The sequence below is a fragment of the Lepidochelys kempii genome, chromosome 1, assembly GCF_965140265.1.
Source record: "Lepidochelys kempii isolate rLepKem1 chromosome 1, rLepKem1.hap2, whole genome shotgun sequence".
In the NCBI taxonomy this organism is placed as follows: domain Eukaryota; kingdom Metazoa; phylum Chordata; order Testudines; family Cheloniidae; genus Lepidochelys; species Lepidochelys kempii.
In genome coordinates this window covers 240,403,079-240,429,955 of record NC_133256.1, presented here as the reverse complement: position 1 = coordinate 240,429,955, position 26,877 = coordinate 240,403,079, and the positions used below count along the sequence as shown (strand labels likewise).

The 26,877-nt window shown below is 41.9% G+C and overlaps 2 protein-coding genes across 5 annotated transcripts in view; one reads left to right on the top strand and one right to left on the bottom strand.

Annotated features, from left to right (window-relative positions):
- The window catches only part of DCP1B (decapping mRNA 1B), a 63,950-nt gene that overhangs the window by 22,663 nt on the left and 14,410 nt on the right, over positions 1 to 26,877 (bottom strand). For all 4 annotated transcript variants that reach the window (XM_073320082.1, XM_073320100.1, XM_073320109.1 and 1 more), the window contains 2 exons: positions 5,808 to 5,874; positions 4,002 to 4,137 (listed from right to left, as the gene is read on the bottom strand). In XM_073320082.1, coding sequence (XP_073176183.1) covers positions 4,002 to 4,137; positions 5,808 to 5,874 — 203 coding nt within the window. The remainder of the gene's footprint in view (positions 1 to 4,001; positions 4,138 to 5,807; positions 5,875 to 26,877) is intronic.
- CACNA1C (calcium voltage-gated channel subunit alpha1 C) overlaps positions 16,419 to 26,877 on the top strand; it is a 704,670-nt gene continuing 694,211 nt past the window's right edge. The window contains exon 1 of the mRNA XM_073320186.1: positions 16,419 to 16,572. Coding sequence (XP_073176287.1) covers positions 16,434 to 16,572 — 139 coding nt within the window. The 5' untranslated portion in view covers positions 16,419 to 16,433. The remainder of the gene's footprint in view (positions 16,573 to 26,877) is intronic.

The window sequence follows — 26,877 nt, the reverse complement described above, 5'->3', positions numbered from 1 at the left end:
AGAGGGACAGATTGGTTCAATGACTGCATGAGGAGGCCAATAAAGAAGATCTTGAGGGCCGTTAGAGAAGGCAGCATATTTATGTCCTGGTTCTATGGAATGCTGTGCTTGAGGGAACTGCCATAACTGCCAACTACTTCTCAAAAATAGTTTAGTGGCTGTTTGGCCAGGCATGTAACTCCTAAAATGGTGCTCAGGGGAGGAAATGTCATGAAGGAGAACCAAAGTTCAATTCATACACCTGGGCTCCTGCCGTTTTGCTTCAACCTCTGGCTCAGATGCTGCCTTCAGCACTGGTTTTTGGAGGCACAAACACAGACATGCCAAAAGGGTTGCTAGCAGCAAAGTGGAAAACGTTATTTCAGTTCTTGAATCTTCCTTCATGCTGTGCCCATCTGGCATAAGGTCAGCAACTGCTTCAAGCAACAGAACTGGGAAACTATGACAACCGAAAAGTAAACTTTGCCCTGAAAGGAGAACTGCAAAGCAAAAATGGAACTTGAGTTAACCATAAAATGCTGTACTGAATGCCCTCTGGCTAGGCTGGATGGGCAGCATTCAGCACAGAGAGCTACATAAGCTAACCTGCTACAGTTTTTTCCCCTCGTTGTGAAAACCTGTTAGTATACACTAGTTCACTGAAGATGTCTGGGGTATCTCAAATGTCAGAAGTCTTGTCAATCCAAGTGCAGTGATATTTGATGGCACATAATGGTGAATTTTAGGAGCTCTTCAAGTGAACTAGGAAGTACCAAGAGGATTTTGCAGAGGGCAAGAGAAACTTCTTAAAAAATTAGTTTATATTGATTTCTACGCTCAATGCCCCAAGGCCTGGTTAATGGAACCTTCTGTCCTTGTGGGAAGTAGTGTCAGGAACCTTTAGTGCCAGGGCAGAAATCTGGGCTTAACTAAAGTTTCACTCTTGCTTTGCAGTTGCCCTTTAAAACCAGTTACATATGGATGGCTTAGAAAGACAACATCAGAACAACAATTTGAAGATCCAGTATGGAAGAGGGAAGTGTGTGCCAATAACATTAAAATAGGTATTTGTGTTAAGAAAAGTTTCCTTTGCATTAACCAACACCAAACAGCATATGTCACTGTGTTGTTTATTCACCTAGCTTTGTTAGATCCCTCTGGAGTTCCTTCACCTTTAGATTTGTGCATGCAGCATCCACACGGGGAGTTACAGCGCAGCACTTTGATGCACACTGCTATTCTCACCCCCTTAGTCTGAGCTGCCTGGCAATGTAGACATGGTCTTAAGTCCTACGTCACTTCGACTCTTTGGAGAATTTTACCACTGGACTTAAATGAAAGAAAACAGACCTCTTGAATGCACTGAAACCTGCTTGTTTATCTTTTCTGTTCCTACTCTATGGCTCACGAGGCTTCCATTATCCTTCCGAATCACAGATGATGCAGAAGGCTTAATAAGCAGACTTGACAAGCTGATTTCAGCACAATCATTGGCTTGAGACATAAGCTGGAAAGAAAGCGTAATAGTCATGAAGTGGCCAAAAATCACGGTAGTTGTGAAGTATAGTGGCCTTGAGGCCTGGGTGTCATTTGCTATGAGGCAAGGGGGATAGCTGCCTCCCCCAGACCTTGGTTTGCCTTCCTCCTCTGACTTTTCATAGGTCTATATGCTCCATTATGTCTTTCACTTTTTGCCCCTTCCCTGAACTCTGCAGGATATAATATATCCTATAACAATGTTGTGGATGCTGATGCAACTTTGACCCCTCCTCCTGAAATTTTCTGAAATGATACCTCTGATTTAATGTAAAAATAAATCTGTGTGTCACAATTTGTCCCGCTCCTCTTTTCCTAATTTTATGTTACTAAGGACACTGTCATGAAAACATGATCTCTAGTCTATACCAGGTCAGCTATTCCTGCTGCGTATGCTCCAGCTGAAGGCAAAGTGCTCTGTTGCAGAATATTTCCTTGGCAACCAATTATGATGCCACAAACATAGGATTATGTGGGGCATAAGCAGCAGCAGCAAATTTACAAAATATTCCAAGACTTTGTTTGCACACATATTTCTGAACAAAATATTTTTGTATTTCTCTTCCTCTATATCCTACTACATACATTTATATGTATAAAGGGAGAGGGAGAGAATTACCTCTATCATGTATTCATCACCAAGGTATCTGAGCACAAGCCTCATGTTTTTCTAGATTTTCCAGAAGGTACCATTATAGTTCTTTCAATAGTGGCTATTCAAATTAGTTGTAAACACTTTATTGTATATGAAGCAAAAAAGTTTTGATCCAAGCCTAGGTACCAATTCAGGATTAAATTATACCAACACGTCTTCTTTTTGTTGTCTGTTTAAAGCATTAAACCCACCTCTTACACAGAACAGGTCTCAAGATGCTGGCTTCAAAAGTAGCTGTGCCACAAGAAACAAAGCCTACACTTCATGGGAGCTGAGAAAATTCACTACAGCCCTGCTTAAAATCTTATTAGTAACCACATTTCACAAAAGAAATAAAATCACCTTTCTTTAAATTGCTTGTGTTAAAAATATATATATATTCCCAGACCCAAAACTCTTATATGTTATGAGCTCATTATTCAACGGTGCTGCATATGAAAGATAGGAAACAGCAGCAGGATCCAACGGAGGCTCTGAAATAGTTTACACCATTGATATAAATAATTGAAATGATTAGACTTTTATTCTGAAAGGTAAAACGTTCTGGGCTGCTCAGTAATAAAAAGAAGAAAATTAATTAATCCATTAGTTACTTAGGTGTCTTAGAAACTCCAGAACACAGAGGAAGCATGTGGGATCGAATTATACTAGGTTTCAAACCTTTTCATTTCCATCCATCAATGACTAAACTACATCTCACCAACTACATTTAAAAACAGTTACTTACATGCTAGAGGTCTTCTCAACCAAAACTAACGTGTGCAAAAGACATTAGATAGTTGTCAAAGAGACTGAGAATAACTTCCCAGCAGCTAGAAGCCACCATGTCATCCACACCAAAGAAGTTACAGCTCTTAGGCACCAATGAATATGCAAGGAGAATGTGAGATTCATGTGTCAAAATCAAAGTCACTAAAATGTATCCCATAAGCTCACATGACTTAGATAATACTTAATTCTGCCGTAAGTGCAGAGGACTAGACTAGATGACCTCTCAAGGTCCCCTCCAGTCAGGGGTGAAAGTGAGCTGGTATGGCCAGTACTGTGTACCGGTAAGAACCCGCACCGGCCCATACCCAGCCCACATTAAAGTGCTGCCGCGGCAGCGTTTTAATGTCCCTGCCCCTTTTGCCTCCCCTGTCGGCGGCCCTGCTGGTAGGGTCCATACCAGCAGGGCCACTGACGGAGGGTGGGGGGGAAGGGGCGGCAATGTTAAAGCGCTGCTGCAGCAAAGGACCCAGAAGCGTTTTAACGTTCCTGCTCCTTTTGGCCCCCCGGCCGCCAACAGGGGGGTGGGGGGGCCAAAGGGAGCAGCTGCCCAGTGGCCGGCGATTTAAAAGGGCCCGGGGCTCCGGACGCTGCTACTCCTATGGCAGCAGCGGCATCCGGAGCCCCAGGCCCTTTAAATCAACACGGAAGCCCTGGGCAGCGCAGGCCAGCCAGACTGGAAAGGCTGGGTGGGGGATGCTAACCCCCCAGCCCCGCCCCTTCCACCCGAGGCCCCGCCCCATACCAGTAAGTGGCCTCAGTTACTTTCACCCCTGCCTCCAGTCCTATGATTCTGTGATCACTTAATAATACCCCCACAGAAAACCAAAAATCCCTATATGTATTATTTTCCTTGGAAGATACTGATTCACAAACATGAAATTGTTTTGCATGTTTTGTCAGGGAAAACCACATCAGGCATACTGCTCCAACATCCTGTAATTATTTGGTGTTTGCAAAGTAATTTTGCAAAAAGAACATAAATCCATTAGAAGACAAAATGACAAGAGGTGGAGTCATGTTATCATGGCCCAAAGGAAATTTTACACAGAAGAAACCTCACCTTGGTATATTCATCTTTGGCCTTGGTAAGCATCCGTAAGATATCCACTTCCTTGCTATCACCAGAGCTCTGGATCATTGGAGAGGCTCCTGCTCCAGCCCCCTGCTGCGCTTTGAATTGCTCCTGCTGAGTTAGACTGGAAGTGAGGAGTAAAGTGGGAATCCATAAGGCAGAAATAAATGAAAATATCAAGTTCAATCACAATTATTTTTAATCATTAAACAAAACTCTAGAAGTTTATATATTTTTGCAGTCTACATAAAAGGATGGCTTGACTGGGGACAAGATGAAGTTTCCTCCAAATTCTGTGCATAAAGACTTGAATTTCTGAAACTCAATCACAGGTTCCACAGTCAGAAGGTACAGGGAATTTATTGTGTTATTTAGTTCTGACTGGTGGTGGGACGTGGGGAACAGACACAATTCAGTCATTAACTTGTAGTAAATGACCAATTTCCTGCCCCAGCTGTTTTATAATTGTAGCAGAATGCTGAGAGTTCTAGCACACAGCCCCTTGGCTGAGCTACAGGGTATTTTTTAATCTATATGAAATGCTGTTATTATAAACCACTACAAATGGTTTCCAATAGCATGAATCCTCTGAAAACTAGTCTTTATTGTAGTAAATTACCAGTTTGAGAGTACCTAATTACCATCAACTGCAACTTGAGCTAGTTAACTAACATTAGTTGTTAAAAGCCCAGGTTTCCTAGGGATCATTGCTTATTTCCGTAAATTGTTTTTCTATCAACTATTTCTTGGGTCACAATTTAGCCACTTCAGTGCGGTAGGAAATGCAGTGATGATCTTTTTTTGCTGTCTTATAAACCTCTGTATTTCTTGGTCTAGTATGTCTACTAGTGCTGCAGTGTAGACATACCCTAAGACCTCAAAAACTTTGATTACAACATTTTATCAAAAATTAAGCACCTCCAACCCCTTCCCCATCAAAAAAACAAACAAACAGATGTTGCCAAAAAGCAGGCATATAGCAGAGTAAAGGAGCTAGCCATTAGATATAGAGCAGTAAGCAGAGAAGGGATGGGCTCTGCCAGCACTGGACTCTTAAAGAAAGCAGTGAAAAAGCTAGGTGAGTGGACATCAGTAATACTATCAGAAACGAAATGTTGCACAGAATATATATGGCTTTATGTGAGGTGTTTGATCTCTGATTTGATTGTATAAACACTGAAAATTGTTTTATTAAGCAAATAAATATATTGAAGTCAGAGCTAATTAAGACCTTGCCTTACGTTTCAGAAAAATGACAAAGAACTTAATCTTCCACATTTTGTTAAGAAAGGGAGAAACAGAAGGAGTTCAAGGTTAACATGGAAAGGACATTTAAAAATACAGAAAAAAACTGCAGGCATCCTTTATGAACACCCCCTCCCCCCACTTAACCCCCTTTCTTGCACACCTGTAACGGTAATTCCTTTTAAAACTATAGGTCCCCAAAAAGAGGGGGGAAATTATCCATTCTCACCCTAATGTAGTACTTTTTCATTGAGCCACTCTCCAAAATAGATCTGTTAGGTTTTAGAGAATAAATCAGATGACCCATTACATTCTGATATAGTTTGAGAGATACTGAATTATGTAAAGGTATTGTATTCTGTGTACACATTTATTTTTAAATACATAATATTTAGTGATGTGTGACACAAGCTTATTTTCAACAAGTCCAGTATAAATGGGGTTAATATTCAAAGGAGTAATACCATCCAAGCAATATAATGTGCATGTATATACAGACGTACATACACATAAAGAGCACAAAAATCTTGTTTACTCATCATCACTTACTTTTTCATGAGCTCTGCAATTCTTTGGCATTCTTCCTTATCATAAAACCAAATTCCATAAATGGACACTGTAAATGCACATCAAACACAAACTATGAGCACCTTCTCATACATAGTATTCCACCTGACAGCAACTCTCTTTGGAGTGTATAGTTAAAGGTGACTTGCAAAGGATTATTATTTTTTTTTTAAAGAAACATTTTAAAAGATTTTTTTTTCCTGATTACAGATATGTCAACTCTGGTCTTCCCTGATTTTGCCGGAGGATTTATTGGATATCTCAGAGACTGTACATTGCTAGCTCTCAAGCCTGCACTGAGGGCGTGGGAGTGTGGAATCCTTTTCTCCACAATGTTAGTTATTGGAGTTAAACAGTTCTCAATAAAAAACAAATTCTTCTTCTCTTCTCAAATTACTTGACTTTCATTTGTTTAGCTTTTGTCATGTCATTATTTTACTAGACCTCACTTATCAGTGTATTACAGTTAGACAGAACCTGAATTAGTAATGCAACAAACAAGCGAAAAAAATGTTTAAAAAACAAGAACAACTTTGCAGACTCTTCTTACATACTATACAAAGGAAAAGCATAACCCCAATTTTCCCCCTTTGCAGGTCACCTTTATTGTTGCCCATTACCACTCCTCCCTCTCCCCAAAAAGTAGCAAATTATATACTAGAAGATGCAACCAACCCCAGGACTGGAGAATACAGTCTAGTCCACAAACATAACTTCCTGCAGCCTTTCCTAGCAGCCGATTTAAATGTACTGATAATAAAAAATTCTCAAAACATCCAGGCTTATGCCCTGTCCACAGTAGTAATGAAACCACAATGACTGCAATAAACAGAGTTGTAGCTAGCACGACTTTCTTGTTCAGTGCAAAACAAGAAGTTTTCCAATCAGAAACATGCTACATAACTGAATGTACCTACTGGGGTACAGCTGTAACGATGTTTGGCTGTCAAGAGTCTCAGAAAGGAGCTCCTGTCCAGGCAGATCAGGGAAACTGTGCTAACTGTAACCTTATTACAATATAGTTATTGCTGCCATGGTCAGCACAGTTGGGACAGGGCCTTATTTGAAAGGGATGGAAATGAAAATAGAAGACAGCATTTTAACACATTCAGACTGTTAATTAAACTCATTGTCATGTGTCCTGTAACTCTCTCTGTATTATGGTGACCCAGCGCGATCACTCCTTCTATTCTACACATCTATTTCCACAGCTTAATTGTGGAATGAAAACTTGGCATAGGAGGTTTAAGCTGGAAAGGCCTTTGTTAACATTTGAAAAGAAAATTAGTTTACAGCTGTTTGTAAGGAACAGAAGTGCAATGAGCCCTCCACCCTATTTCCCCTCAAATTTTCAGCCATTTGTTATTTGCAAGTCATTTGTATAACTAAAAAAGGACTGAAGTTAAATTTTCCAAAAGATTACATTTAAATATGATTTAATCACAATGCTCTGGCAGTGTGGGGAGAGGAGGACACAAAATAAATAGGCAATGAACAGCACATTTTAAAACTATATATGGTGCATATCATCATTAATTTTCAGAGTAGAGTCATGATGATTTTATTACTTGTCTAAATAAGACATTTTATACCAGAGGCTGTGATGGTTCCAAAACTCATGTATAAATATGTAACAGAGCTGTTGGTGTGAATTGTGCCAATAATGAACATCCTCTACAGAAAAGAAAATTAAACTTTAAAACCTACATTTAAAAACACTGAGTTTATAACACAAACCACTAAATGTCAGGAATGTTAAACTGCAAATCTTTAAAACTAAACATGGGATCTATTTTTAGGATCCCTAATTACTAACAGAGTATGCATAAACTCAAAAACTAAACATCCTTTTTTATACCAAATATTTGAAAAATTCATTGTTCTGTTAGGTCCTGTTTACACTACGAACAGTACAATAACTGAATCCTCCAATACAATACAGTAGAGGAAAGACGTGATTAAAATACAGTTAAAACTGAACACTGTTTTAAAGAGTTTTAACAAACCATTTTAAATGCTCTGCAAAGTCCCATCTACCCAGTCATGTCCAACTTGTATTTCAATTGTGCCAAGGTGCTCCGTGCTGTAAATGGGTCCCTAGTATGGGACTGGTCATAGTGTAAGACCATAGTTGCCTGCCATATCTTTAGTCAAAAATCTTTATTCCGCCTCCTACCGCTGGCATTATCATAAACTGCTAAATCAGGTGTTTGTGTGACTGAGTTTTAGGGTTTTGATTTGTTTTTTAAGAAATTTATATTTGACACCTGGGAGATTTACATCGCTAAAATCAATTACAAGACAACGGAACACAATAATCACACAAGGCGCATTAAAGCACTGCAGCGGTAGCACTTTAGCGTTGCAAGCGTAGACTAGCCCTTAGATGACTAAGGCATGGATTATTGGGGCAAAGTCTGTGTTAGGAGTGGAACAGCCACACGCTCCTGATAGAGCGATAGATAGACAGAAAAGGCAATACATACTATAGCTAGTACCTAAGAATCCAGGAGCATCAATAAATCTAAAATGATACCAGACTCCAAAAACTGTAATGGCAGGGGCCTGCCATATCCCTGTAATAAAAGGTGAACTCACACACCACCAAATTCTCTAGAAGCACTCTAGTACTTATTACAATAGTTTGTCTCACCTAGATTGTGTCTAAACCAGATTGCTCCTATCCGTTCCCCTAACTCTATCAGGCAGTGTTTGGCAAAAAACAAACAAAAAATTAGATCTGAGTATCATCTGCCAAGTGGTAATCTCACAGGCAAAATGTGTCTCTGCTTTCCCCACACTATACTTACACATTTAGCAAAGGACGAAAAGGATACTCCTCATCCTTTGAGATCTCTTCCAGAGAGAGAAAGAAATCTACTGAAAGGCCTCTTTTATCCATTCCTGGAAGGCTTTACAGCGTGTTAGCAAAACAAACACATAATGGACAATGATATCAGAAGATGCTGATAGAGCTAACAAAACCACATGGACTCTGTAAGAACCAAAGACTAATTAGGGGGAGCTGGTCAGGACCCATACTGCTTACTGAAAGAAATGTGACTCAGTATCAATCTTATAAATTTTATTAAGACTCAAAGAAAAACAAAATTAAGAAAACATATCACCAAAACTAAACTATTATTAATAATATTAAACTAAACTAGAAATAAAGCATTACAACTATCAGATCAAAATAAATATCAAATAATCGAGTTTGATGATTTAATTCCAGTCTAACTAGTTAAATCATAGGATTAATATTAAAAATAGTCAATCCTTATACATTCTAAACAGGATTCTAAGAAAGTGGCTGTCTGGTTCTAAGTCCTAACTAAAGAATTTTACCAACGTGAATCAAATCAATGATTTAAAGCCAGTCAATGGCTTACTATGGAAACTAAATTATTTAATATGTTTAAATCACAACATCAAAGCCAATTATAAAGCTTCCTCCTTAGAATTTTAGTCTTATTTGGTGACTAGCGCCCCCCCCCACACACACACACACCGTCCAGAGATACTATAGTAGAGACTTGAGTGGATCTTGGATATTCTGGAATGTCAGTTTTCCCTCAGGTGGCGTACTGACTCAAAAAGGTAATGTTTTCAGCCTTATCCTTAGTTCCAACAGTTTGAAAATTTCATTTACTCAGCCATGCAGCACCGCCCCCCAAGGTCTTCTGACAAATCAGGTGCAAGGCACACCTTGAAGCCACACAACTTGGGCCAATCGAGGTCAGATTAGATCATCTTTTATTAAGCATCAACTTGGAAAAGCTCTACTTAAATCAGAAATTTTAAAATATTTGCTGGTTAACATACTAGACACTGTAAATCTGCAATTCCTTCTCAAAATGTCAAAAGTCCAGTAACATTAGACCACTTTTGAGGAAGCTGGCATGTACTTATCCAGGTGAAAAAAAAGTTTTGAAATGATTCTGTATCATAAGTTTCTGGAATGTTCAGCATAAAAATAACTGATTAGAAAAGAATCCTGGCAACAGTCACTCAACATTCACCCATCAGCAAAACTAAAAATAAGTTTGAACAAACCTATGATCAGTTAACCATTTCATCATCTCCAGTTCCCTCAAAAACCAAGGCCTTTACAATGTAGTTGTAGCCATGCTGGTCCCTGAAAAAGAGCTCTGTGTTGCTCATAAGTTACTCTCTCTCACCAACAGAAGTTGGTCCAATCAAAGATATGACCTCACCCACCTTGTCTCTCTAAGGAATTTACAGTAATTGCTCTTCTGGAACAGGGCTATAAGTAAATTTTTGTTTTTTTATCAAATTGACTCCCAAAATTCATGGGTTTTGACACAAACAAGAATTTGGATTTTATCAATTTTAACCTGTATTTTGCAAATGCAGGAATGCCCTCGATCTGGCTCTGCCCTTGCAGTGCCCCTGCCAAAAGGCACAGTGCGCCTCCACAGAAGTCAACTGCCACTCGGCACCTGCTGCTATGCTGAGCAGTAGCAAGACAGGCAGGGAGCCACATCCTGGCAGCCAAGTGGGGCTCCCTGCACATCTCGTCCCCTTATCACCCGACTCCCTGTGCAGTAGGGGAATGAGACAAGTAGGGACATAGGCAATAACTCTGGACTGTTTTCTCTGCCAGACAGAGCCTCCTCCTGACTCCGGCCCTTCAGAATGGCTCCAAGTGCTTCCCTTGCACAGTAGGCAAGTGAGACACGGAGGGAGCTGTGCCCTGGTAGCCAAGACTGCATGATTTCTGCAGCAACACGCCTCCAGGGAATGGAAGGCTGCCGCCTTCCCCATGAATACTGGACTGCCTTCTGCCCCCCAGCCCCGTAGCCTTCATGTTTGGTTTTTATCAATCATCCTTTAAAAAAAAAAAAGTTTTTTCAATACTGATTAAATTCCTGGGAAATTTTAAATGAAATAAAACCCCAAAACGCAGGGCCTTAGCTACATGAGAAACAACTATTTTTCTGGAATCTTCATCTTGATAAAGAAAAGTAACTTTAAAGCCTATCAATATTAACCCCCCATGAAATATAACATTTTATATAAAGTCTGTATTCCCATAAAAGCTGTCCCTCTCTCAACTATTTTGTTGTTGTCAGTCACTAACAGTCAATCATAAATAAAATACCAGCTTCTTGCTAAGCCCACATTTAAAGATCACCTGTAAATTGGGGGTGGAGGGGGATTGTACCCTTTTGTTTTCTCTATGATGTATAGCTGAGGCAAAGAAGGCCTGAGAAGTTGTTTTGTTTTGTTTTGTCTCCTTTTGCTTTTTATGATATAAATTCAGGTCAGATCTGTCATTTTCCTGGAAAACTCTCTGGAGAACTCAAGAATTAACATGTTTGTGACACCACAACTATCAAGGAAGTAAAACCCGATTAACTGAGCAGGAAAGTGATTTTTATTAAGACTAAAACTCTCTGCTTTTGCAAACACTACTGTAACTCAAACAACTAACAAGCAGCTGGGAAAAAAGCTCTCTATTAAAGATTGAAGAATTCTCTCCTTCAATTAAAAGGCTGATAAAACTCCCAATCCACTTTCAACATAAACAGGGATAGGAAGACTTGATATTTTCATTATTTCAAAGGTGAAAAAACAAGCAGGGAAAATATTTTATTGAAGGAAAATAAAATCATTTTCAGAGTTATCTTTACACAATACAAAAGACATGTGGGAAGATTCTGCCTCCTTCCTGTCCCCTCCCCCCTGATCTTCTGAGTCTCAACTACAAGACTGTCCTTCCTCTCATAATATTCCGTCAGTAGAGGGCTTCAAAGGTAATCTGCATGATTCCTCAAAGATCTGGAATGCAATTGTCTCCATCAACTTCTTAGGGCACACTATCAAAACAAAAGATGGGAGGCAAGGCCCTCATCTACAACAAATGATCTGACTGTAGAGTAGAAATCTATCACCATAAAAATCTGGGCAGTAAAATAGTCAATAGGTACCACAGACTCTGGGAGGCAAACAGGGGGCTTAAAGTCACTTTTTCCTCCTCATCCTGAGCTACAGGCACAGCACATAATCTGGCCCCTGGGTTCTATTCCCTGCTGTGCCATAATTCACTATTACTATCTCAGTTACAAAATCTGTAAAATGGGGAGTGATATTTGAATTCTAAGGTAGGAGTAGGAGGCCTTGCTCAATTAAAAGCGCTATAAAGTGCAGATGATTATTAACACCAGCCAGTGGAAGAGATGAAACTAGAACACATGGTCTTTTTCTGGCTCTCAGCCCACCTTATCACAGTGGTAAAAGTAGACAAACAGAAAGAGGAACTCATTGCAGTAGCAGTCAAGGAAGAGGGTAAGCATGCAGGAGCATTGCTCCCCCAAACTGGGCAGATGAGAGGGAGCGCTCATGTTGCTTTTAGAGAGAAGGAATGAGAGCAGCACTTCCCCGTCCCCCTAGCGCCTTCATTATTTCCACTCTACCTTTCCCTAAGCTAAAGAAATGGCAGCTGCTCCTACAATGTCTCCCCAAAAGCCTCTATCAAGATCTGTTGTAGCACTTTTCAGAGGTTTATAACACAGCCAAATCTGGGTGTATATTTCTGGGGCCCTCAAAAAGCACCTCTTCGATCCTGCTACCCTCTTGCTAAGTGTTAAGTTCCTGCTCCAAACTCCAGAGGTGCTAGAGATCTTCAAAGAAACAAAAATAATTTAACATTTGTAAAACTACCTATTTTCCCCAACCTCATTCTCAGAAATAGATGAACCATTTTTGCTGAAATTAAACAAAACAAACAAGCAAACAAAACGAGCCTGAGGTTGTGAGGAAGCATGGAAGCTTTCAGCCCAAATGGTTAAAAGTTCGGAAAAATTATAAGCATTTGAAAAGAAAGGCTTATAATGGAAAGTGTTAAGCAACCGTAACTATAGATGCTGCTTCCAGCTCTGCCTATAATGATCAATTTTAGCTTATTTCTGAGCTGAATGCTTCTAGACCTTAGTTAATGGAAATGCATTTGTAGTTCTGGGCTTAAAGGGACACCATCAAGCACAAAAATCCAACTTTTCTCAAACTTGTACCTATTGTTATGAGTAACGTGTAAAGATTACTGTAACTTTTTCCCCTGTATTTTTTCAATTTGTTTACTCTCTGTATTTGACACTTTGTGCATGGTCAATTTCATTGTTTCTTCAGTTTCCTGTGTTTGGATGGATCTTTCATTTACTAACTGCAGTAAGAAAAACATTTTAAAAAATAGGAAGATATCATTATAAAGCCATAAAAATTGGCTGGAGACTCATAAGCTGATGTAGTATCTGAAACTACTTTAAACTCTTTTTGCAATTGTGCAATTTCAGGTTGGCAGTGTCCCTTTAAGTCAATTTTCACTTTAGCTTTGCAGTTCATCTTTACATCACACCCTTTGACTGTGCTTTTATCAATTTGTCTTGGCCTTTTAAAATTTTGTAATACATGAAAAAATAAATTTTCTACTGAATCCTCTGCAGCCCTCTCTTCTGCCATACTTCACTATTATTTATCTCCAATAATGCAGACATCTGCACACAGACAGAGTTTCCAGAGGAAAATGAGAAATATGATTTTAGCAGGCAAAATTTCTTGGGCACAAAAAGCGGGCATGCCTCCCTCAGGAAAAAAAAAAAAAGAGTAAACAGGATTTGGTTTATTCTAGTCATAGATAAGTTCACACTGTGTTTACAAGAAAAGCTTTGACATCTTGTTGCAGCTTCATCCCCTTTTCACATACGTATGGCTAATACATTTTCAAATGCTGGAAAATCTACAGGGTATTAAAATTCCCCCTTTCTATAATGCCTGAATTTTAGGTAAGAGTGATTATACTTTGAATGATGTTGTGTTTTCCCTTTGTTAATTGATTAGGGTTTTTTTGGTTTTAGGGTATTTATATATCCTATTTTATCAATTTTGGTTTAACTGTGTTTTAAATTAAGGTTCAGATTACTGTAAAACGGGCAGATTGATTGACTTTTCAAATAAGATAATTGTTGAGTGGAGTAGTCTGTATGGCTACTCACTATGCCTTTAGTTTTGGAATCAAGTTTTTCACCAATGTAATTTAAAAAAGAAATATGCAGCAAATTCTCTGTTTCAAACCTTCAGTTTAACAGGTTAGTTCAGCAGAACATATAGGCTCATCAATTTCCTGTTGGTGTAATAGCCAGACACTTTTTAAATGCTGAAGGAAGGCAGGAAGGCAACCCAGTTGAAAATGGGATTTTTGACCCCCGAAAATATAATAGAGTTGTGTGTTAAATAAGAACTTGGATCTGCAAATCAGGAGGTTCATATTTCACAAAATCTGCAGAGGCATGGAAAAACAGGTTCTCCCAGAAAACAAATGTGCCTTTTCAATTATATTGGGAAAACAAACATGCTTTTTCACTGCAAACAATTTCTTGGGAAAGAAACACTTCAACATCCTTCATCTTCCTTTCTCTCATCCACCCCCACCTCCTGGTGTTATACTTCCATCAACTCTGCACAAACTGGAAATTTCCTCAAAGATAGTTTCAGGTTAACTAATTTGATTTCTCAAGAATCTCCATGTGTGGCTGTCTCTTGATCAAGAACTATTACTTCCTACATTTGGTTTTCTACTTTGCCTCCTATAATCTTGCACTTAGACCTTTCAGCTCTCTCAAGCAAGGAAACAAAACTGGCTGAACCACTGACAACGTAATGTCTGCTGAACCTATTTTAAGGAAATCATATGCTGATTACAAACTTGAACCCCAACTTCTGAAAGGCATGAATTCAAAATACAAAAATGCCTCAACTCTTGGCCTATAGGAACTTAAATCCCAGCACCGCATCTTTCAGTGACAAGAATCTCTTCTAGGGCATTATGGAAGCTTTTTATTTTCTGTGTGATGAGATGTACAAAATGTTCATGTGATAGAAACCAAAAAAGAGAGGAGACAACCAAAGAGAGAGAGAGAGAGAAAAGAACCTAATTAAAACATTACATAACACCTCGACCTACTCACGTGAAACTACAAGCCCTGATGGCTTTGTATGTTCTAAATTTTCATTTTACCCCCAAGTCCCTCCCCCGCACATTGAAAGATGTTGTGTTGAGATATAAGTTATTGTGTAGAGTATATGCAGACAACACAGCCTGTTAAGCAAAGAATGTGAACACTGACTTTCTGCAAAGTTTGACACAGGGGCAAATGAATTGCCATAGCATGTCCACCTAATTCAATATCTTGTCTCAAACAGTGAAAACTACCAGATGTTTCAGAAAAAGATTCAAGAAATTCTACAACAGACCATTATGGATGAGCTTAAAAATAGAGGAAGTTCATTCCTAACCCTTGGCAGTTTGTGGTTGACTTCTGGCCTGAAGCACGAGGCTTACATCCTTTACAAATTTCTACCCTGGCTAATGGCTCTGGTTGTTATTCATATAAAAATAACCCCAGTATCACTGAAACACAAGCTCAGAAAGGCATAGGAGAGCATACATATGTAAAATAATTACAAGAATGGGTGGAGAGAGGATTTCTTATCATAATTTTAAGCAATATATCAGCAAACAACAGCTGTAGATTTTAGAACAGGAATGAACATTTCTAGGATGGCAATATCCTGGCTAGAAGGAAGTTAACCAGATGTAATGTTTTAGGATTACTTTCATTTGCCGATTAACACAAACTCTGAATTGCAGAGAAATTATAATAATATAAACCATGCCAGTCATTAATAGTATTTATAATCCTAGACCGGGATGATTGAGCCCCAACACTAAGTTACTGTTTTTCAGGTTTTTAAAAACACATTTGCAAACTTTATAGAATGACACTGGAACAGTTGAACTGAATTTTATTATAGAACACATTCCTTGTGCTTTACAGGGTATGCCATCCTGTACTTGGGTTTCATGTTTTTAATGGAAAATATGGTTTAATGTTGATTTTCAGTGTTTGCTCTGACAAAGGCAGATTTGTTGAGCATCAAGCATCTTATATTACATCAACTACACACATGAATTATTCTGTATATGCATCATATGGTACACTCTCTTCCCTATTTATCTTGTTTTGAGAAATGGTTACAACTATAAGTTTCTATGTAAAAAAACAAAGCTCACATTCCAGGAGAAGTTTTCTGGCTATGTCAGGCCTGAGGTCCACTCACCCCTAGACAAAACCTATCTTTCTTCAAACACAAGAAGATATCAGACAAGTTAGTGGTGATTTACAAAAACCAGAGATCACCATGACTCAGTGAGGTGATGAGCTGACAGGCGGATGGAGCCCATTATCTTCACTTCTCAATCCAAGTTTTCCTGTAAAACCATTGGGGGAAGTGAGGGCTTTAACCAAGCATCAGGCACACAGGACAAGAAAAGGATTAGGAGTAAAGAGCTAGGGAAGAAAAGATAGTGCAAGAGACGTTGCTCAAGTTTCAAATAGCTGGACAATAGTTTCTGTAGTTTTGGTCACAAGAGCTTTTGCAAGACAGGGGTTTAACATCTGGGCAAGTTTTGTGGCTATTAGGTTTAAATGATACTCAAGTAGGAAACCACTGACTATCAGGAATCTACTTTTGCTATATACAGAATATTTAGATTCAGCTGTGCAAAGCTACCTTTGGAAATATAAAATGTTTCAAGCCTTTGTTCGGCAAGCCACTTCAGCATATCACCCACTACCCAGTCTTCTGCCTGGTGAACCTGAGGTGAGGTATAAGGGCAAGTTGGTGCACGAAACTCAGCTTAACTGCTTCTACATCCAACCTGGAGGTAAGACCCCATTATACTGTGATGTAAGTAATGATATCCTGAAATCTATTGTGATGTATTCCATTCCTATTGAAACAGACCAGTCAATTTTGTATCTGAAAGAGCTTCGATGAACAAAGCATTCTAATAACCGTTGGTAATATATTTTGAAATTGTGTGTGTATAAATGCACTGCCACAGGATACAGTGTGCTCTGGAAATTCTCAGATCTCTACAGCTAAGTAGAGAAGCACTTCACTGGGTAATGTACTGACTTTTAAGCATCTAATTAATTCCAGTCCCCATTTCCATCTAGAAAAGGAAGAGACAGGATTTTAGCAAAAATATTTGATTCCAGAGTATAAAATGTAGTCACAGGCAAAGTGTGGGCATGGGCTTGGGTGGGAGTAGATGGGAAGAATGGGGTTTCATTTTAGAGTAAAGAATATGTAAACAACATTTGAAGACAAAATATTAAATGTGTTTTTTTTTAAAAAGGGGCTGGTAAGACTGATTTCTAAAGGGGAATTAATTGTCTGAGATTCTTGTTTTCTGCTGGCCAATTTCCAAAAGTACTACTTACATATTCACTGTCCTGAAAACAACACAGACTGCTTTCCATTTTATCCTATATGAGGAGGTAAGAGAGGAGGGAAAAGTGTCACATGAAAAGTTACCCTCTTTAAAAAAAATCCATTCCATCTTTAACTATTGTGCTTTTCTGCATCATATGCCTATCTTATCTTGAAAAGATGTCCGGAATTCCCATTGTTGGCAGTACACTCAGCAGTAAATGTTCAGTGCGGCTAGCATATTGCCTATGTACTGACATCCATAAATGGGAAACTAAGGCTGTGTTCAGCAGAAATACACTGAATTATTCCTCTTTCCACCTCATTAAGAATCTCACCCACATCTTCAGAGTGCTCTAAATATGCCTTTATTCTCCTTCATGCACTTTCTGCAACAGTCTTCCTGGCTAAACAGGGATACAATCCCACAGAATACAAAATCACCATCAGCCACTGAAAGTCTACATAGCATTGCTATCTTTAGCTTCAGTCTGTTTCTTCTCACATGACATACAATTTCACTGACTTTCAAATCAAGTCCATTATTCCACATAGTTGAAAATTCACGTTAGCAGAGAGGCATTTCTTTTTCTTGTGGATTACCATCTTTATCAGGCAATAGGGATACTTGAAAATGACAGCTTTACCCACTATAGGTAAGGTTGCAAAACTGTTACCATAACAAATCCATTTTCACATCTACAGGACTTCATAAAATGTTCACCTTTTCAGTTGAAGATTTTCATGCTCAGATCAGACTGTGCAGAAAGGTTTTTTTTTAAAAGAGTTTGAACAAAATCCCTGTAATTGTGTTGAATCATGGGGGAAAATATTTTTCCCCGTTGTAATTTTTTAACCTGTTTTCAAACAGGGCTACAAGAATTGGCATATATACAGCCCTCATTGAGCATACACTTTGATTTAAGGGAACCATTAACAACAAAAATAAAGTTACAACCAATTGGAAAAATCACTTCTGAAAACACTGAGTAAAGCATAAAGAAAAGGAGTATCTCTGGCACCTTACAGACTAACAAATTTATTTGAGCATAAGCTTTCACTGAATGCATCCGATGAAGTGAGCTGTAGCTCACGAAAGCTTATGCTCAAATAAATTTGTTAGTCTCTAAGGTGCCGCAAGTACTCCTTTTTCTTTTTGCGAATACAGACTAACACGGCTGCTACTCTGAAACCTGAGTAAAGCATGTGTGTGCTGCTGCTCTTTGTTCTGTTTTTTAAAGATTCATCTCCTTTGTGATTTAGATCCTACAATTCTGAAATTACATTTCCTACCCACATTAATTAAAAGCAAAATCCAAAATACTTTAAAACAGTGTTTAACAGAACAGGTCTGTTCAATGCCCTCTATGAGGAAGGGGGAAAATATGACCAACTATGAATGTTTTCCCACTCCGCTTTTTCCTTATTTACTCATTAAATTATCGTTACTGATGTATATACCACATGCTTATTTTCCTGGCAGTGAATGATCCTGTTCTCTTCGGACCTGACATTTCACAGTGGGATTCTACTCCCACTGAAATCAGTTACATTTTTGCTATAGACTTCAAAGAGAGAGGGATTGTGTCTTACATTCATATTCTATATAATGCAACCTGACTGAGACAGTAGGTAGTGAGCTATTCCTATTTCCTAATAAAGGCCTGATCCTGCATATTTGTCTTGAGGAGCTTGCACAGCAATGCATCTGTTCACAATTAATCGCCAGACAGAGTCCTACAGTTCCAACTAGCCATAAAACTCCTGGTATAACAATTACAGGTAAGCATTTGGGATTTTTGCTATCTTTAAAAAAATAAATAGGGGTGAGTTTCACAGAACTCTAATAAAATATAACTTAATTACCCCCCACCCATTTCTATCCTTACTTATTCTCCCATTTGATCTTACTCAAGTGGTTTTTTTCCTGTCTCTTACACTTGATTCATCCATTAAGGGGAGTAGAATACAAGAGGGGAATGAGGATGGGGGAATAGAGCATTAATAGCGATTGCTTTTTTTAGCCAATTTAGGGAATCAAATTCTGATCGAGAGAGAGACTTTAACCTAATCCTTACCTGCTTTTAACAGTGCAATCTTATTATTACCAAACTATTTTCTTCCCATTTAATTTATTTTCCCTTTTTAACAAAAAATAAAAAGAAGAAAATGTCTATGCTTAGTAATCATAGCATTTAAATGGTCTTAGATAAGCTGTGAAGTGAAGGAAGGAGGGTCAATACCTTGAAGTGAAGGAGGGGGTCAATATCTGCCTCTGCTGCTGTTCTTGTTTAGTGGGAGGCAAGATTATCATTGGCGTACAAGCTGTGATTGCTGTATTTTAAGAATGGAAAACAAGCATTTTTTAAAAAAAGACAGTATATTGTAGAATGAAGAAAAAATTGCAGATCCTCTAGATAGGTGGAATTTGAAACTGTTTTTGTAGCAAAGACGTCTCTCTCGGACACAGCTTAGGTTCAACCGCAAACATTTGTATTCTGGAACAAACTATTGTGGAGTGACTTTACAAACACATTATCTATCTTGAGTTAACTGGGAATCAATCGACATTAAAAAGTCCACTCGTGTGGGCAAGCCCTCTGTGTTCAGTGACCTGAACTGACATAGTTTCACCATTCTCACTTTAGAACAATATTATTGCATACACACAAAATATTTATGAATATTTTAAAAGGGGTTTGCAGCCATAAAGGTGTCTTCTTTGATGGAACTACACAGACACAGCACATTGGGTCAGAATACTTTTAAAATCCAAACTATCCCCACAACAAATTGTCTTCCTTTTAAGTTACAGGGATACAAAGAAAATGTTGCTTCTGTGCCTAAAAAACAGATTTTTTAAAAATTAGAAGTTTTCTGATTGAACATGGACCCATTTTTCATTTAAACAAACTACAAATTCAAAATGTGAGATTTGATGTGTAATGTAGTTATATCAAAAATCCACACCCGTCCCTACTAGTTAAATGTATACTTCAGAAAGGCTTATTTAGTCCAGTAGCATAACCAGGAGAACTTTCCCAGGACCGACAACTGTGCTGATACTCCTCTCCACTTTAACACTGATACTTCTACAAAAGGAATTCAGCCTCAATAGGTCAAGGGCAGAAGGTCTAAAAATGTCAATTTCATAGAATCATAGAATATCAGGGTTGGAAGGGACCTCAGGAGGTCATCTAGTCCAATCCCCTGCTCAAAGCAGGACCGATCCCCAATTAAATCTCTCTCACAATGAAAACAATTGAGTAAATTATTGTTAACCAGAATTCCATTAAATTAAAAAGGTGCACTGAAATGAACTCCATTCTAGCAGACTCTAAAATGAGTTCTCCCAACAGAGATGGGTTCTAGCTTAAGGTCATCCAGGCACAAGCATAGTAAAATCCAATTTAACAAGAAGTATAATCTTGTCCAAAGACCCTGCAATCACTTGCCCACTGAGTATGGCCTTTGAGAAAGCTCCCTTCCTGAGGCAAAGAATGAAGACTAAAAAAGTAAAGACATTTTAGGTTACTTCTTTGGACATCTGCCAAAACATCAACTGAGTGTAAATCTGCAAAATTTGAGGACAGGCAGGACAAGAAGTTCCTCAGTTCTGAGTTGAACTACCTGTAATTGCAAATGAAATTTAGTTGCAAGAGATATTTACTGTACTGTTTAAAAGATGATCTGTCAGGGTCTGTAAAGCCAATTATTTATATTATAGTTGCACCTAGGAATCCTAATTAGGGTCAGTGCCTAAGTTCCCTGTAAGCTCTGCGGCAGCCTATTTAGTGTTGCACAGATACACAGGGAACCTGCCCAGGGACCTGCCACAGCCAGGGGGAGGGGAGCCCCTCCCCCGACCTAGCCCGGCCCCCACCCTGCCGCGGCTCAGGGAGGGGCGTTCCGAACACAAGCCCGGCCCGCACCTGCTGTGGTGCCCCTCCCCTGGCCCCAATTCTGCCACAGCCCGGGGCACCCAGATCTGCTACAGCTGGGGCACCCCTACCCGGCCCAAACCCAGCCCTGGCCCTGTCATGGAGCCCCTCCCCGAGCCTGAACCTGCTGCAGGAGGGGCTCCTATCCTGTGGCCCCAGCCCCGGAGTTGCTGTGGCAGGGAGAGGTGCCTCTCCCCCTCCAGCCCAGGTGCTGCTGTGGGGAGAGAGAGCTGGAGGGAGTCCTCTCTCCCTACTGTAGCCCCAGAGCACCCTCCTGCACCCCAAACCCCTCATCCCTGGCCCCATCCCAGAGCCCACACCCCCAGCTGGAACCCTCATCCCCTGCACCCAACCCTGAGCCCCTCATCCCCGACTCCACCCCAGAGACTGCACCCCAACCCTCTGCCCCAGCACTGAACCCCCCATCCCTGGCCCCGCCCCAGAGCCTGCACCCCAATCCTGAGCCCCCTCCCACACTCCAAACCTCTCATACATCACCTCCATATTGGTGCACATAACAAAATTCATTCCGCACGTGGGTGGGAAAAAATAGAGGGAAACACTGGTCAGTGACCCACCATATTAAACATAATTCGTGCTAGCAGAGTTTGGGTCTTTCTCCCTTTCTATTGGCTGTACCACGTTTATGAGTCTGCCACTGCCCCAGATCTAAGGAGATCTGCAGTACACACTCATGCTTGCAGATCTATAAGTCCCAGGTTCAGTCCCTACAGATGACACAACCAAGACAATAGTTACATATTCACTGAAGAAACAAAGAAAACTGTCCACATCCCAGGAAGCTGACAGCCTAGGTTACAGGATGGACACAAGCGATATGAGGCAGAGAAACAGAATTTAGGATACTGGGAGGATGAGGTAACAACAGAACAAAGCTTAGCCTGAAAACAGGAGTCTCAGCTTAACACTTACCTAAATGAAGCCAGTGATTAAGTCCCAATGCTAAAATGACCATTCATTCAGGAAAGCTAAGAAGTTTTGAAATTTAAGGATGATGAAAGATGAGAAAGACATCACAAGAGCTGCTAAGATCACTACTAAATTGTCAGTTCAGGTACAGTGACCAAATAAACCTTTTGAAATCCACCTATCAAAAAAAAAAAAACCACAAAAAAAACCCAACAAAGAAAGATTACTCACATTGTCGTAACTGTTATTCTTCGAGATGTGTTGTTCATGTCCACTCCAATCAGGTGTGTGCGCGCGTGCATGTGCATGGTAGCCGGAAGATTTTCCCGATAACCGCATCTGTCGGGTCGGTCCAGGCGCCCCCTGGAGTCGCGCATTCATGGCGCTCAATATAGAGTCCTACAGACCCACCCCTGCCTCAGTTCCTTCTTGCCTGCTACTTCGACAGAGGGGAAGGAGGGTGGGTATTGGAATGGACATGAATAACACATCTCGAAGAACAACAGTTTGAGTAACCGTTTTTTCTTCTTCGAGTGCTTGTTCATGTTGATTCCAATCACAAGCCCAAGTATAGGTGGTAGGATCAGAGTCTTCCACTGATTGGAGCACTGCTCATCTGAAGGCCGCATCGTGTCTGGCCTGCTGGGTAATCGCTTAGTGCGAAGCGGAAGTATGGATGGAGGACCACATCGCTGCCCTGAAGATTTCCTGAGTGGGAACCTGGGCCAGGAACGCTGTTGATGAAGCCTGCGTCCTGGTGGAGTGTGTAGTGATTGGAGGTGCAGGAACACCTGCCAGGTTGTAGCACTCATGGATACAGGACGCTACCCATGACGAGATGTGTTGGGATGACACAGGCTGACCTTTCATTCTGTCCGCCACTGACATGAATAACTGGACCCATTTTCTGAACGGTTTTGTTCTCTTGATGTAAAAGGTTAGCGCCTGTGGACATCCAGAGAGTGGAGCCTCTGCCCACTGCTGCTGGAATGTGGCTTAGGGTAGAACACCTGGAGAAAAATGTCCTGGTTGATGTGAAACTGCAACACAACCTTCAGGAGGAAAGCAGGATGAGGCCTGAGCTGAATGTTGTCCTTATAGAACACGGTGTAGGGAGGCTCTGATGGTAGGGCCCTGAGCTCAAGACACCTTCCTGGCCGAGGTTATCGCTACCAGGAATGCCACCTTGTAAGAGAGGTAGAGCAGGGAGCATGTCGCTAATGGTTCAAAGGGGATGGTCCCATGAGCCTAGAAAGGACAAGGTTGAGGTCCCAGGCAGAGATAGGCTGACGGACGTTAGGGTATAGCCTGTCGAGCCCTTTTAAAAACCGGCTGACCATAGGGATAAGAAGCACAGAGCGGCCCTCTGTGCCCAGATGGAAGGCTGATATGGCGGCTAAGTGCACTCTTATTGATGACAACGAGAGCTCCTCCTGCTTCAGATGAAGGAAGCAGTACAGAATAAACGGCACTGAGGCTAGCATCAGTGACAAATGGCACTGTGCCAACCACATTGAAAATCTCTCCCACTTGGCAAGGTATGTGGCTCTCGTAGAGGGTTTTCTGCTGCCAAGGAGGACCTCTCTAACATGATCTGAACAGCAAAGCTCCAACGAGTTCAACCATGGAGCTTCAACGCCATCAGGTGAAGCGACTTGAGGTTCGGATGTTGAAGACGACTGCGATCTTGTGTCAGAAGATCCAGGAAGAACAACAGGGTGATTGGGGCTTCCATGGACATGTCTAGGAGAGATGTGTACCAGCACTGATGGGACCAGGCTGGTGCTATCAATATGACCTGAGCTCGTTCTTGCCGGATCTTGAGGAGTACCTTGTGAATGAGTGATATGGGCAGAAAGGCGTATAGGAGACAACCTCTCCAATGTAGGAGGAACGCATCCGCTTTGGAGCCCAGGCTGTGATTTTGGAAGGAGCAGAACTGCTGGCACTTCCTGTTGTGTCGCGTGGTGAATAGGTCTATCTGGGGAAGTCCCACCTCTGGAAGATTGAAACTGAGACATCCGGGCAAAGGGACCACTCGTGGCTGTGAAACAACCTGCGGAGGTGGTCCGCCAGCTTGTTCTGTACCCCAGGGAGATACAACGCTTGCAGGTGTATTGAATGTTCAAGTCCCACACCATGAGGGCTTCCTGGCACAGGGGAGAGGAAAGTACATCCCTCTGTTTGTTGATATAGAACACTGCTGTTGTATTGTCTGTCATGACTGATACACATTTGTCCCATTAAGTATGGCCGGAAGGTCTGGCATGGTAGGCACACCGCTCTGAGCTCTCTGACATGGGTGTGGAGACCAAGTCCACCTGAGACCAGAGCCTTGAGTCCTGCGGTCTCCCAGATATGCTCCCCAGCCCAAGTCTGATGCGTCCGTCACTGGCGAAATAGACGGCTGTGGAGTGGTGAAGGGGACCCCTGAGCATACCTCCTGGGTGTCAAGTCACCACAGGAGGGAGTCGAGCACCAGGCGAGGCAGGGTCACGATCCTGGTCCAAGCTGTCCCAGGCTGGGTGATACACGGACATGAGCCACGGCTGAAGAGGTCGAAGCCTGAGTCTGACATACTGTACCACAAAGGTACAGGCAGCCATGTGTCTGAGAAGATTCAGGCAGTTTCCTGCTGTGGTGGTGGGAAACTGTCTGAGACCTCGAATGATATTGGTTAGGGCCTGAAACCTTGCTTCTGGCAGGTATGCCCCGGCTTCAGTCAAGTCCAGTACTGCCCCTATAAACTCTATCCTCTGGACCGGGGACAGAGTCAATTTTGCTTCATTTAGAAGGAGACCCAGGTTGTCGAAGGTGAATCTGACCTGAGCTTCCACTTGGGTCCTGGAGCAGCCCCGATCAGCCAGTCGTCGAGGTACGGAAACACCTGTACCTGGTGCCTGCGCAAGAACGCGGCAACGACTGCATGCATTTGGTAAAGACTCAAGGTGCTGCTGGCAGGCTGAACGGAAGGACGGTAAATTGGTAGTGGGTACTGGTGACTACAAACCTGAGGTACTTCCTGTGGGGCTGAGTGATTGCTATATGAAAATATGTGTCCTTCAAGTCGTGGGCGGCATAGTAGTCTGCTGGATCCAGTGAGGGGATGATGGAGGCCAAGGAGACCATGCAGAACCTGAGTTTCTTCACAAACTTGTTGAGTTCTCACAGGTCCAAGATAGGCCTGAGGTCGCTTTTGGCTTTCGGCATTAGGAAATACCGGGAATAAAAGCCCTCATCCCAGTGCTCCTGAGGAACCTCCTCCACTGCCCCTAGAGACAAGAGCTACTGCACCTCCTCAATAAGGAGCTGCTCATGAGAAGGGTCCCTGAAGAGGGAGGGTGGAAGAGCACAGAATTGGATGGAGTATCCCCTCTCTACTGTGAGGTGCACCCAGTGGTCCAAAGTGATACGGGACCATACACAGTAGAAAGGGGACAGTCGGGAGGAAAAGGTAAGGCGAGGTAGATCCAGTTTTTTTGTTCTGGTGCGCCGTCCTCGACCACAGCTTCAAAAGGCCAGTTTGGGGCCGGAAGGTGGTTTGGGTTGGCCAGAGCCCTGGCCTGAGGATGGGTGTTGTCTTTTCCTGCTCCTCCTCAGAGAACCGTCCTGGCAGGTTCTGCTGACAGAACCTCTGAGGACGTTGTGGCCTAAAGTGTTTTCACTGTGTGGCAGGAGTGTGTAGGCCCAAAGACCTGAGGGTGGCTCGTGAGTCTTTCAGGCTATGCAGCCTCTTGTCTGTCTTATCAGAGAAAAAAAAAAAAAAGAGTCACACCCTCAAATGGGAAGTCCTGAATGGTCTGTTGGACCTCATAAGGGAGCCCCGAGACTTGGAGTCAGAAGCCCCTTTTCATGGCCACCCCAGTAACCATGACCCTAGAGGCGGCATCAGCACCGTCCAAAGCAGCCTGGAGGGAAGCCTGAGAGATGAGCTTTCCCTCCTCCACCAAGGCCAAGAATTTGGGTCAGAAGTCTGAAGGGAGGAGCTCTGCAAATTTGGCCATTGCCGCACAGGTATTATAAGAGCACCTGCTGATGATGGCCTGCTGGTTCGAAATATGGAGCTGAAGACCCCCTGTAGAGTAGACCTTTCTCCCAACAAGGTCGAGTCGTTTAGCCTCCCTGTTTCTAGGGTAGGGCCCCTGGAAACTCTGCGACTCACGCTGATTAGCAGCCTCCATGACAAGAGAGTCGGGAGGTGGGTGGGAGTACAAATGTTCGTACTCCTTGGAGGGTATGAAATAACGCCTCTCGTTGTGCTTGGCAGTGGGTGGCAAGGAACCTGGGGTCTGCCACAGGGCTTGGTGGTATCCACAATAGTCTTAATGAGTGGTAGGGCAACACGAGAAGGTCCTGAGGGGGCGAGGATATCCACCATGGGATCAGCCTCCTCGATCACCACCTCAGCCTTAATGCCCAGACCCTGAGCCCTTTGCAGCAACTGTTGTAGCACCCTGCTGCCCTCAAGCACCAGGGCTATGGCTGTGCCTGCCAATGCCTCATCCGGAGACGACTAGGAGGAAGCCCCTATAAACAGCAGATGCTCCCTGTCATCAACTCCAAAGGGGCCCTGAGACTCTCAGTGGAATGTCAGCACTGGGGCTGTCAACGCTGAACTTGGCGTTGGTATGGGCACTGATGGTACCACCGGTGGAGCCAGTGCCGAACCAGCTGCCTGAGCCAATGAAGGTGGTGGGGCCGTTGTCTGTGCCGCTGTGGGTGCCGAAGTCATCATCGATGCCAAAAACGCTGTTGGCGCTGGCGCAGCAGGTGATGCTGAGGTTGCTGTCGCCACCGAGGTTGAAAGAGTCGCCGTGGCTGAGGCTGGTGCAAGTGGTTATGCCACAGCCAATGGCACTGGCATGTGGGCAAGCGCCGAGGTG